The sequence below is a fragment of the Clupea harengus genome, chromosome 22, assembly GCF_900700415.2.
Source record: "Clupea harengus chromosome 22, Ch_v2.0.2, whole genome shotgun sequence".
Taxonomy (NCBI): domain Eukaryota; kingdom Metazoa; phylum Chordata; class Actinopteri; order Clupeiformes; family Clupeidae; genus Clupea; species Clupea harengus.
The window spans coordinates 10,142,421-10,156,967 of NC_045173.1; the positions used below are offsets into that span (position 1 = coordinate 10,142,421).

The 14,547-nt window shown below is 45.7% G+C and overlaps 1 protein-coding gene across 1 annotated transcript in view; it reads right to left on the reverse strand.

Moving 5' to 3' along the window:
- glra3 (glycine receptor, alpha 3) overlaps positions 1–14,547 on the reverse strand; it is a 59,015-nt gene that overhangs the window by 5,642 nt on the left and 38,826 nt on the right. Inside the window, exons 6-8 of the mRNA XM_031559369.1 lie at positions 13,491–13,628; positions 1,184–1,398; positions 92–238 (exon numbers count right to left, since the gene is read on the reverse strand). Of these exons, the coding sequence (XP_031415229.1) occupies positions 92–238; positions 1,184–1,398; positions 13,491–13,628 (500 nt within the window). The remainder of the gene's footprint in view (positions 1–91; positions 239–1,183; positions 1,399–13,490; positions 13,629–14,547) is intronic.

Consider the following 14,547-nt stretch of genomic DNA (forward strand, 5'->3'; position numbering starts at 1 on the left):
TGTGTGTGTGTGTGTGTGTGTGTGTGTGTGTGTGTGTGTGTGTGTGTGGGGGGGGGGGTTGGTTGGGAGAGCACACAGGTACACTCATTACCTTGGTCTTCTTTCTCCTCTTGCGGAACCTGAGGAGCTCCTTGTGTTGCCTGGAGACGAAGTTAACGGCGGCGTACTCCAGCAGGGCGGAGAACACGAAGAGCAGACACACGGCCATCCAAATGTCTATGGCCTTCACATAGGACACCTGCAGCAGAGAACATGCACCCACATAAATCAGTCAAACATCACCACGCATTCAGATTCAGCCTGGCCATGGTTATTGTATTATTTATCACCTTTCGATTGTTACTCAGTCATGCAGAACTGGTTTCCTCTCACGCGCACTCATCTGCCTGATCTGAGATAATGCTCTATAGGCTTAATCCCGTCTCATGGAGAGCCTAATTGCATTGCGTAATGGGAGGTTATACGTTTTTAATGCGTATGGCAAAGCACTGGCTGTTAGCACTCAAGGGTTAAAATGCAGTAGTACATTGTCCTGTTGTTATGCTGATTCTTGCATGGGTGGATCTGGCACATGCATTCTGTGATGATTGCATCAATGCCTTGAGGTTGAAGATGAAGGGGGTTGTGATCCAGTTTAAAGGCCACACACAAATACACAGAATGTGTTCACGCACACGCACACGCACACGCACACGCACACCTACAAATCACTCACACACGTACATGTAGTGATTCATGGTCACACAAAGACTGAATATATATAAAACACTCCCATGTGTGTATCCATTTGCACAAACAGACACAGATGCACAATTCCACACTTCCCATTCTGTGTGATCGAAAAAGATCCAAAAGGCAGCTATTGTAAAGAATAGGTACACCAACCCTGGTGTTTCTGGTTCAAATCTGTCTAGTTCATAATCCAGGCTGCCTAAATTATCCCTAAATATGACTTGCAGGCACAGTCTCTGCCTGATAACCTTTCAACAAGGCAGCCAATATGTGGTGAGCATATAATCACATGTTGGCTTTGATTGCATCATCCAGATGGGCACTGCACATTGGTGGAGGCGAGACATCTCACTCATGATGTGTGTAATTCTTTCGAGGTAATGCATATAGAAAAGATATCTAGAAAATGCTACGTAAGTACAACCACAGCATCATGCATTCATCGGCACACCTTGGGCAGTGATGTTCTGGAGCCTGAGCTCTGTGTTGTCATGGTGAGCACCGTAGTGATACCCAGGGCGACTCGAGCCGGTGCTGCATCCATGTTGATCCAGAAGGAGACCCAGGAGAGGATGACGATCAGCAGGCTGGGGATGTACATCTGGATCAGGTAGTAGCCCATCTGACGCTCCAGGTGGAATCGCACCTCGATGCAGGTGAACTTACCTGCCAAAAACCAGAGGGAGAGAGATGAGATGAGCACAGGGCAGGAGATGAGATGAGCACAGGGCAGGAGATGAGATGAGCACAGGGCAGGGGGTGAGATGAGCACAGGGCAGGAGATGTTTAGACAGATGGCATAACTCGGCAACATCATGGGGCACCACTCCCGGCACGCTTAAACACACGGCATCTATAATCTTTGAGCAATAACAAATGACCATAAAAATATCAACACTGTGTTCACATTGTGCATCATAATGTCCTCTTCTAGAAGAATCTAGAAAAAGTGTCTTGTGTATCATTAGCCAAAGTCACATTCCACACTGAGTCATAAAGACGAGTCATACATGTGGTTCTGCCCACATGAACATCCGCTGTAGATGATAAAGTGACCCACAGTAAGCCCCTTGTCAGTGAGCTTCCTGTGTGAAGCCCAAACCACACTGTGCCATGGAGGCAGTTTTTTGTGTGTGTTGGGTATTCAGAGATTAGCCTCCAGCAACAGCACTGCGTTTTGTTTGTATGTGTGTGTTTGTGTGTGGGTGGGTGTGTATATGTGTGTGTGTGTTTGTGTGTGTGTGTGTGTGTGTGTGTGTGTGTGTGTGTGTGTGTGTGTGTGTGTGTGTGTGTGTGTGTGTGTGGGGTGGGGTGGGTGGGTGTGTATATGTGTGTTTGTGTGTGTGTGTGTGTGTGTGTGTGTGTCTGTCCACAGGGCTTCCCTTAAAGTAGTAAGGTGGTGGGGGTGGTAGTGGCTGCAGGTGGGCCTGCCACCCACACTCAGGGTGGGAGCTGATGGAGCCGCGTCCCCTGCGGGAGTCTCCCGCCACACTCTCCACCGACCGCCTGACGAGATGCAGCCTGATGCCTGGCCCTGCCTGTACTGCTGTCAGCACCAGCGCCTGCTGTGGACTGTGTCTGAATGCCTGTCCACACACAGATGTGTGCGCACCAACAACTGCACACAGAGGCGAGCACATCCACACAAACACATGAAAGGAACTGCTTTCCAGACCAACGACAGAACTGGGAGCACTCTCTGTGCTTTGCGGAAATACAGCATTTTATTAAAGGACCCTGTCTTGGAAAATGTAATGAATCTGACTCCAGTCTCTCTAGTCCCTGTTCTTTTAATGCTATATTGCTACCTGTTGGGTAGGCTGACCTAGGGTCATTTATTTTGTATTCCTACAATCTGTTATGACAAATATCCCTCTTACTTCTTATGGACTGGTTTCTTCTAGGAATAGTGTCGCTCAGGATATTGCCACGGCTGTTTTTTATATTACCTGTAGCCCTCAGACACTATGTTAAAACGAATCTACTCAGCTGCAGGACTGAGACCACTGTACCACTCAGACTGAGACCATTTCATATGAACCCAAACATGACAAAGAAATCATCACACTTAGTACCCTTAATTCCATTGTCCTGCCCTTAGTTAAACCCTTGTGTGGAAAAGCACAGGGAGAAAACCAGAGGCAGAGGCTAGAGATAAGAACATTAGCAGGGGTGTGGAACAATGCAGTTCCGGAATGTTTTTACAACTGACCCACACCTAATGAGTAATTGTAACCACTGGAATTCACAGAACACTGTATGCTCACCCATTGCATAGTTACCAAGCGGATATCTAAAAATACATTCCTGTCTCTAGCCAACTTAACATGTACTATGCCATCAGATGTAATGTTCTTGTGGTTGTTCATACTTGGCAAGGGTGTTCATTCTTCATGACATGAATTGTTAAAGACACAAATAACATTCTGAATTAATTAACAAGGGGATTTAATATGAATGTCAAATGCACGAGGGAGGATCTGTGGCAAAGAGTTCTGATGGGGGACATTGGATTTTGCCATTTTCAGTTTTCAGATTTAATCCCGCAGTGCATTTCCACATGGTATTTCCACGTACGCCACTGTTTCCTTTAAAAAATGCCCCAGATCTGCAGATGAAGGCTAGACAAACGGGCTTTGCACTTTTGAGACCATTCGACTGTAGTTGCCTGTTTCCGTTCTCTGTGACTAAGCCTTTGGACAGGAGAGGGAGAGAGATGGAGAGAGAGGGAGTAGTACTGGAAAAATAGTCAAATCTCCTCCTCTGCCTCAGGAGATCTGACTAAACAGTAATCCATAGACACCCACCCCACCCCTCTTCTGCGCATTCTCACTCTCAAAACATATGGAAGCCTCTCTTTAACTCTCAAACACAAACTCTCACACACACACACACACACACACACACACACACACACACACACACACACACACACACACACACACACACACACACACACACACACACACACACACAGAGAGTGCAGGGTGACTGGCTGTCAGCATCTGTGCAGCAACCTGATGAAAATCCCCCTCTTCCCAAGAGACTGGTCACAGCCAGGGGAGGAAGGGGAGGAGGAGGATGCGCAGGCAGAGACCGGTGTGCTGTGGAGCCTGACAGGACCTCACTCTTCCGGGGGCATTAATTCTGACGAGCTGTCAGTTTCAACCCCCTGGGAATTCGACAGCGAGACATCCCACTCAGCCTCTCCCCACCAAGCCAAAACCCTTCACTATGCTCACTGCAGCCCTCCCTCCTCCAGTGGCCTCTCCTCCTCCTCCTCTTTTCCTCCCTTATTTAATGTTGCATATTGTTTTCGATGAAAGATGAAGAAATGTCATTTTATTTTAGGGACGACCACCGCTTAGGAAATTGATGAGGGGGAGAATTATCCCTGAGAGTGTTATTGCCCATTAGCCTATTCAGTGGCCCTTGTACGGTATTCAGCAGGGGCCTTAATGGTTCTGCTAATTCGTTTATCCCGTGGGGTGTTCTGTAAGGAGGGCCCATATCAGGAATGAACAGCACAACTGCCCACCTGAGATTCAGCCTGAAGCCTGCTGACCAACGTTTCTGTCCTGTGATTCATTGCAATGGCCTCACCACAGTCGACACCACACCCTCAGCTCTCCAGGCAAACTCCCTATGCTCTGCCTGACCACAATGTCTGTGTGTGTGTGTGTGTATGTGCGAACTAGCTTTTGCAGTGACTGCTTGCCTTTGACGTTTGTTTGGGTGGATGACATTCATGATGGCTGAGTAGAGTTAACATTGTGGATTTATTTATCCCTAGGGTGTTACACACACACACACACACACACACACACACACACACACACACACACACACACACACACACACACACACACACACACACACACACACACACACACACACACAGTCACACACACAGTCACACACACAGTCACACACACACACACACACACACACACACACACACACACACACACACACACACACACACACACACACAGGGTATTTGCTGATGGTGGGATGAAGACGAGTCATTACTGTGTCAGAGAAGGGGCCCTTCACCTCGTATCATTCAGGGGTTGATAATGGTGGCCTCGCATGCAAAGCAATGCAGCCCACACACATGCACACACACGCACCACACACACAAACACACACACACACACACAGACAGACACACACACACACACACACACACACACACACACACACACACACACACATTATACACTATACCACCACAGGGGCAAAAGCATTCTCTTGAATGATATGCGTGAGAGCGAAAGCTGATGACAGAGGAGGTACGATGAGGATGGATGCGTAGGGGGCTCTACGTGGTTGAGCGATGGGAGCGGACCTACTTGGCCCCACTCCTGCCCCCCTCCGCCCCCTCAGCACAGCATCCACGCAGACATGGGAGTCAAGGCCTACTGATGGAAATTAAGTCCTGTAGCAGGGGGTTGGGGGTTGAGTCAACTTTGATAGGGTGGGATACTCTTGAGGTTTTTACAACGCTTCTGCCCAGAGGTTAAATGGACATACCCCTGCGCAGTTGGCTGGGATGCCCTTGGGGCCGAGGAAGCTGTGATGTTTGAGTGAAGGGTTTGACTGATGGGCTTGACACACGCTCAGGGGTAGAGGGAGGGAGGGAGCCTCCCCCCCACGCCCATAGGATTGACACACGTGGCATCACGGATGTACAGGCTGTGGAGGAAGATTGATGGCTGCTGTGGAGAAAGGAGTCCCTGCTCTGTTTTTAGTAGTGTTCAGAGCACAGCAGAGTTCTGTAAGCCACATAATGGGCTTGACTATGTGGAAAATTCTGTTTCAATGAAGACTTAAGAAGGTCTGCATTCTACAGTCTGTTTTTTTCTCTCCAGTAAACAGCCCTCATTTTGTGTTGTAATTGGGCATAGTAATGGATTGAAGCAACGTAACCATGGTGATGGATTGAAGGTCAGATGGGGTCAGAAGAGTGAGTGAACATGCTCTTGTGTTGTGGTCACCTACTCAGGCTGATTGACAGGAGGGCCTACAAGTGACACTGACCTGAAGCGTATCACACATCGAGCAATGAATTATTGATTCCAGCTGAGATTAATGGTGTGGAGCCGCCTGGACACTAAATGGATTCCAATCAAGTAGGAATGATGGCCACAGATCAAAGGGAAATGACTGATCTGCGTGTTTGCGTGTGTGCGTGTGTGCGTGTGTGCGAAACAGAGAGACAGAGAGACAGAGAGACAGAGAATGCCATTGTGCAATTACATTTGATAATTGCTTCTGTATGTATTTTGGCCTAAGATACCATCAAGTTCAGTATGGTATTTTCACAACACTGACAATACTTAACTCAATTTTCTAGCCGTCAATGCTTTTTGGTAACTTATATGGCTGCTTGGTGATGTCATAATTTGATGCATAGCATCGTCCTGGTAAATGTCAGGTGGTGCTGACAGGGAGAATAAGGTGCCACAGTGTTATCTGCTAAGGCTGTGTCCAGAGGCGTGTCAAGGAAGAATTGGACAGAAATGTAAAAATCTGTCAGTTTGAGTTTACAGTAAGATGCCACAAAAACCATTGGCATTTACTAACAGAATATACATACAGAAATGTTATGGTGCAAATGCACTGTGAGAAGGTGAATTCACATGCACACTTTGAATGTTTTTAAATATCCCACTCTCTCTAGAACCTGTATAGTTATTCTTTGCTATCTCTGTGGTTTAAGTGTATATATGTATTTGCATGATGATCTTCATTCAGAGAATATTCAGACTAGCAAACACTGAGATAACCAGGACGCCATTGAATGGAGGCAGAGTGTGTGCAGGTCGCTATTGAACCGAGGCAGAGTGTGTGCAGGTCGCTATTGCCAGGAGTCCAGATTAGCAGTGAGATCTACCTGACACAATTATCTATCAGCGTTCCAGGCTCGGGGACATGTTCATTTTGGTTTGAGTCATTCCTAATAAGGTGAGAGGAGTTAAGTGAGACATGAGAGAGGCCAGACCTGTGTGACTGCTTATTGGAGTGTTCTAGAACTGCAGATAAGCGACAATTCCCACTATGGCATCCTGCAAAGGCACCTTTTCCTTGTCAGGCAGCTGGGCCAGATTGAGCCACAGATGTCGTTTCATGGCCACCAGCACCTCTACTATACCATAACTCTGCCCTGGGCTAGCAGTGTGCATTGTGTGAGACGGAGGGCTGGGCCAGTAGCTTCCCTTAGCTCTGTAACGGTTACCTCCGTAATGTGCGTGCCTAGTTCCCTAAGTAGATCAGCCTGATGTACCTGCAACAAGGCTAAAGTGTTCAGTGCACAGCATGCCTGACCAACACAACATAGGCTTTTTCACCTAGGTTTGCGGAGGGTAGTGTTGGCTTACTCAGCCAAGAGGCTGAAGTAAAGGCTGGATACAAGGCCACTGTTTCTTCTACCAGCAGAGTGTGGAGGTAGCTCTGTTCCGCTGCCTTATACAGGGTGGTGTAAGCCGTGAAGCCCTGCACCGGTGCCCTGTTGGTGTAGCGGTGGGTCCAATACGGTTGAATCTCAGCATGCAGGTCAGGGAGAAGACGGAGCAGTCTGGTGTGCTGATTGGGCTGCCCTCCAAAGAACCATCCATCCAGCCTAGATTGAGGCGTTGGAGGAGGGTCAGACCAGGAGAGGTTCAGCCTCTGGGCAGTACTCTCCACCACCTCCTGCAGCTCTGCATTGACTAGCATCATCTTGAGGTGTCTTCGCTGATGATCTGCTGTGCGATCCTTATTGGGGAGGCCACGGCAGAGTTGTCCTGTTCACCCAGGCTGTCCTGATCAGAAGCAGGAAGTGAGAGGAGGTCCTCACCTGAATCAAATGAACACCCATCTCGGCAAGAGTCTCCTTTTCAGTCCCAGACCTTTTACCATGTGCTAGGGGAGAAGAGCTAACCAGCTGCGATCATTGGAGCTTGGAGTACTCATCATCCTCCTCCTCCTCCTCACGCAAAGAGCCGCGAGGGAACGTAGCGCACTGGGCTTCATCACAGCACAATGCAAGCATGCACCCGGTAGGCACAGTGGAGCCTGGGCATGCACTAGACCCAAGCAGGAGACGCACACTGGCCATAAGCCAGTGGGATAAACTTTCACAGGACGGCGGGCATCTCTTTGTAATAGCCACCATTACCACAGCCTCCTGGGCTTTCATGTGGCGGTTTTCTCTAGAAGGGTTAGCAAACAATTAGTACAGATTTTAATATTGAATATATTCACTGCTCCTCGGGGAGTGTGTGATATATGAAAAAAAGACCAAGGCCAGACAGCAACTGCAGCAGTAATTTAACTCAAGATACAATCAGCCCTTCTGGCTTCAAGGATGGCTCTTTCAGGGCCTGAAACAAGAGGCACTTGGAAGACGCCCAAACACAGCAAAGAACTCGAGGTCGTTGATAAGTTTCAATAGCACTCGCTAGCAAGGATGTTCTCAAACTTTTGTGTGGATATTACGCTGAAAAGAGGTGAGAGGATAAGAGTGTTATATACACAGGTGCTCTGTGACAGACAGTGCCCCCAGCCATTCAGGAACTGGTTGTAGAAGGTTTTCAGGAATGCACACCAGAATTGGGCGTATCCCCATAAGGTGTCGAAGAGAACAAACTAATGAATTGACCGCTGACACAGCAATAAAACAACTGAGCCTTGAAATGCAGATATATCTGCCCAAATCCATGGACTTCTGAGCCAAAAATAAAGCACTTTACAATTCAATGCAAAGGCATTAATCTCTATTTTTGCTTCCATACTTGACACGGCTTTGATACTTTCAGGCTTATCACGCCTCACTCCCAGACTTGACAAGTCCAAATTACCAGAGCAGCAAATTCACCTGACCCTGCTCCCCAAAGCACGTAAAGCTCTGTAATCTTGTTAAATGTCAGTCCCCCTCCACGCCCTCCCTCTCTTCTCCTACAGCCAGGCTTGGCCTTTCTCAGGGCTCTTTCAGAGCCCCGTAGCATCCCTGTCATCTCTTTATGGAGCCGACACGCTAGAAAACATGGCTGTGGATTGGGCAGGGAAGATTGGTCTGGCAACAACTGTATGTTGTATGTAAGTTATAAACCTCTAACCTATAAAAATAAAGAAACGTGAAGTCTGTTCTGCTGGTTGGCTGGCAAAAGTGCACATTTTAGCCTATGAAATGAACATTGTGTCCTGCAAAAACATGCTGAACAGATGCAGATATATGGATTTTGGTTAGAACTGACAGATACCAGATGAGACATAACTACACTAACAAATGCACACACAGATGCAGAAGTGCACATGCACGTGTACGCTCACACACACACACACACACACACACACGCTTTCATGGGCCTATATGTGCACTCCCTCGCCTTCAGATTATCCAAGTCAGTGGCTTTTCCTTGAGTTGAGCAGCAGCTCCAGGCATCATCCGGTCCAGACCAGCTGGAGTGTTTCCATTCCAGAGGAGCACGTTGTGCGTCATGACATAAGTACCACACACACACACACACACACACACCTTTGAGTCTTTAGCTGTCATAAAACTGTGGTCATTGATCACCACACTGTGGTGATGTGTGCACGAAGGAAATCTCTGAGCAGTTAGAACATCTCCAGGTGTATTCAGTCTGTTAACTGGGTCACGCTATTAACCTAACCAGGACAAACAGGCTGACAAGCCCCAGTGTAAACTCAGAGCCTGGTAATAAACATTGGCTGCAATGGCACAACAGGGATTTTGCCTGGCTTTCCTTCATGGCAAATCAAACTGTTAGCAGGCAATGCCTGAATGTTTGGAGAGGGGCAAAAACAAGTACAAATTATGACATATTCAAGGATTCGCGACATAACAGAAACGGACGTTATTTATTAGCTGTTATGTTGATGATAAATCTCAATAAAGCAGCAGTAGGTGTTTATCTTCCCTGTTCAACAGCCTTCATCAAATCCTTTCTGGAGTTCTGGTTAGAGGTCCTGCTGTATTATACAAAGAAAAGCTCTACATTTAACATGGGCTGTGGAGATGTTGTTGTAAATCTATTTCAAAATCTCAATAAAGACGATGCCATTTATTTAGTCTTTTTCTGAGATCAGGGACTCTTCATCATTTCAGCTTTTGATTCTGGGAGCTCAAGGAGCATTTTGTATAGCACACAGTCCCTGTAACATGGACCCCATCTTGGCAAGACTCTTTCAATCTAAACTGCTCCAGCCATGTGCTCCAGTTTCCATTTCCCTCCTTCCCCTGTCACAGTGTGCTGAAACATGGACGACTGCCATGTTAGAACGACAGGGAACCCACCCCATCCGCCCCTCTTGGCCTCTAAGTGTGACAGCCTGAATAACTCTGAGATGCCCTTGACCCCTGGGGTCACCCTGCGTTTTTCATTACTTTCTTCTTTCCCGATGCCGGAGCAAACCCCCTTCTCTGGCGCAGTAGGAAGGGTACTGGAGCAGCAAAGCTCTCTCTCCCCATAGGATGCCTTTTCAGTGTGCATGACTTATCTTCCTGTGCAACCACTCAAACCAATACAGAAGTGACAGGGCTGGATGCGTCCACTGTCTAAATATAGAGGGCGTGGGTGGGCGAGTAGTGGGAGATCTAAGTCCCATTCAAGCAGTACATTTCTGTATCTGTTTGCATGAGTAATTATGCTAATTGGCAATAACAGACATTCACACTCCAGGGACTGTGTCGAAGACCTAATGAGGTAAATGCTGCATTTCTGTAGAAGCACTGGAAAATATTATATTTCTGTAGAAGGACTGGAGGAGCAGTATCATGTTTTGATTGTCTTTCAAGATCTGCAAGTCATTTGCTATACATGTGTTTCAAAACATCTTCAAAAACATATAACTGCAAAAACCACACTAAGGAAAGATCTCCTTAATCAAGCTTGACTCGCTGTGTGAGTTTTGAACACTACTCTAAGAATAGACCAATCAGTTAACAGGACATGCTTAACATGCATAACACACATTCCTACATGGGTAATCAAATCACTAATTAAGCATTTGATGACACACAGGTGAACGTGATTTTCTATGAGGCCATCTTGATTTGGCATATATGGTTCATTTGTTACCGCATCTTAAATGCATCAACAATGCTGCCAAAGGATTTTGGGACAGGAACAACAGAAGTAGGGAAAACACACATTCAGTGGCCACACACAATCCCTGTGTACTCTGGCTGTGACAGCCACCTTGGACATTATCACTAGGTCCGAAGCTCTCTCATAATCAGAAACCTCCACTGCTATGTGGCACTTCTACTCTGCAGTAGTTGCATGGAGCAAACATTGTAACATGCTTTTGAAGGATGCAAGAACACACGCTTGAAGTGTCAAACATAGACACATAGACAGAGACATAATTCACATGTGTCACCTGGATGCTGAGAACACCAAACACTATAAAAATCGTCTTGAAAAAAAAATGCAATGCTGATCAAAACAAGACAGAATGTGTGTCTTCAAACAAGATGATTACGTTGGCTGAATTAGTAGTCTGCATTCACAAAGATTGCCCCACTAGAAGATAACCTAAAGCTGTTTGCTCACAGGATGTTTAGCTTAATTTTACATACAAGCCAATATCACATTGTGTAATAATCACATCAAAGAAAGCCGGGATATCCATGTATGTCCATCATGTCCACATGGTTTCCTGGTGCTACAAATACATTTCAAATCATTCAGTTCAAAAACTGTGAAGAATATGCAGCGTCCCTTATTAATGGGCTGCTGATGACAGGACACTCCATGTTTACATGTTAGGGAGAGCCCACAGCATAACAAATGTGGAATTACTTTACCAAGTATGCATAATTGAGGAGCCGCAACCATAGGGAACAAGCCTTTTCAATTACAAGGTGAGATAGAGTTGTAGCTTTCCCTCTCTCTCTCTCTCTCTCTCTCTCTCTGTCTTACATTGTCTTTGAAGTCAGCCAATCCTAGGGAAAGCCCCATTGCTTTCTCTCTCTGTTTTTCTGTAACTGAGACACAGCACAGGCCTGAGTAGCCCATGTAAGAATACAGCTAACTTAGTGGATGGCAATTTGGACATGTCAGTGCATGTATTATGTAGGGCTGCATAGTGAACGGCTACATTATTCACTCCCACGTAACACTTCTTTTCACTTCACTGGAAGCAGTATAAGTTAAGGCGTTGGGTCTTCCGGTACCCTGTGTGCTCTTCCTTTGCAATACACACACACACACACACACACACACACACACACACACACACACACACACACACACACACACACGCACGCACGCACGCACGCACACACGCACACGCACGCACACGCACACGCACGCACGCACACACACGCACACACACGCACACACAGATAGACAGCTACTTTGCAAGACACAAGAGAGTTGCATTTAAAACAAAAAAACTTAACCTCCATCTGTGAGCTAGACGGGCAGGAGACAGAAGAAACTCTCACTGGGGCCCAGGCTGTGAATGAAGACCAACTTTCTACTCACACTGTCTTTGAAAGACAGCCAGAGCATAGTGCACTCAGAGTTTCTCAGCAAGCACAGCACGCATATTCAAACACAGCACGTATATTCAAAATATTTACTTCTATTATTGGTTCCAGCACAGTAATGCCTATGTAAAGCCCTGAGATCAACACTGAGAAACAGACTATAACTAACACTTGGAGATGGACACGCTCTTTCGCTGTGCCGAGTGCCCAAGAATGCATATGCAGGGATTACGACAGTGCCATTCTCCAAAGCATAGCGACAGACAGGGCTGTGTACATTTCACTCTGACCTACAAACAACCATCTTTTTTTTAAGCAAGCGCAAGGCCCTCCAGCATTTCCCTTGGTGTTATGAGCATTCCACTACAACTTATTCATGGTCAAGTTGTTGTTCATTCATCAAATACAGGAATGACTAAATAAAGGTGACTAAATATCATGCTGTCTTCCCCTGCCTTTAAATTCAGTACTGAATGTTGGAGTGATTATGCAAAATGGCTGATAGTATATTGCCTGTTTTGTTATATGTCTTAGGAGACATCCCTCCTCTATGGTAATGACAGGCCCTAGGAAATAGCTAACTGTGATTTATGTGACAAAGGGATTCTTGGCACATGTAAGCATATGGTTTGGAATTGAAAATGGTCAACTCATTTTGGAAAAGATGTTACTGTTATACTGTCGGATTTATTAGAAACAGACAATCCCTTACAACCAAAGTTGTTGCTTAAAGATGATTTGCAGATAAAGCTCACTGAAAATAAAACAGTTCTAAGTGTGCAGGTCTAATAGCAGCAAAGAAACTAATTGTGCAGGGGTGGTTACCCCTACATAAACTAACAATTAGAAAATGGTTGTTTTATTGTCAAGATGCTATTATGACGGAACCGTCCACTGCTAGAATTCAGAATGCTAAACTTTCAACAATAGAGATGTGGGAAAGAAGTACATTGAGAGTCAAGACAAGAGACTTGCTAGCAAGCAATATGAGAGTACATACATATTCGTCAAGATATCTGAAATAAATCTAACATGAAAGGCCATTGTTCAATCAATCATTCAATCAATATCTGAGGTGGGGAGGTGGTTGGGAGGGGTGGGAGGAGGTTGATGACATTGTGACACTGTTATAAACAATGTATTCACAAAGACACAAATGCAGCTGTGGAAGACTTAGTGTTCTGTCTGAAGCTGCTTTCGAAGTCGCAGCTCCAGTGACAAACAGGGCTGGGGACAGCTGTGATTGTCTTACCTGTGTTGTAGTGCTTGGTGCAGTAGCGGAGGTCCGATTCATCCTTGAGAAGAAACTGGGGTAGCGTGAGACCCTCAGCTATCTGTACAGGACCCTTCTCCTGCCACTCAAAGATGAGGTCATTCATTGTGTAGCCAACTGCCAAGAGAAAAAAGCATTTTCATTTTTAAAAAGCCATCATTTACCATCATGTGCCACTGAATTTGCACATTGTAATTCATAAGGCTTGTACACGACCATTTGACAATAACACAGCATTTAGTATGTATTTTGTACAACAAAAACAACCTAATTTAGGTAACAGTGCTTTCTGTATTCTCCAGAATTACATGCCTGTAAAATTGTGAAATTAAATGGAAAGGATTAAATTAAATATTGTCAGCAGATTTGTTGTTTGTTGTTTGAAGTGTGAAGGGCAAACAAAATAAAAGTTTTTTTTACCAATGAAAATTTGTACACTACAATATATATATTTGCACAATAAAGTACACAGAAGAAAATCATCACAGACCATTATGCAATAACAACTTGAGAAGCGAATTTCATCTACTGAGAAAAAAAGGTTTTTCTCTCTTGCATCTTTCCTCTAGATGAGGAGGGAGAGCCGTTTAAATACGGGCTGCCCTCCGACTTGACGGCGCTTTTCCCATAATGCAACTCTCCAGCCTGAGGGCTGCGCAAGTGCAGATGTCTGAGGAATATTTGGAGATCAGTCAAACAAGTCATCGTGAGCATTATGACTCAACGCAGAAGCTCCACTGCATTAGATTATACTGGATCTATTTTTGGCCCCTGGTTGGATTTCCTTTCATGTGTGTGTGTGTGTGTGTGTGTGTGTTTTCTGCCAACCCACAGGGATCACTCCTGGTAGGACATTAACTGTGCACTCGATCCGATGGCATTCCGTCCTCTCTGGAGAAACAGTAATTTCTTAATGCATTAATGTGATAATGAGATTAGTAAATCCTTACAAACTTTGAGCATCACAATGCTCATTTATTGTCCAATGTTCTCTCTCCGCTTGGCATTATTGCATTTTCAGATTGGCTTTGAACTG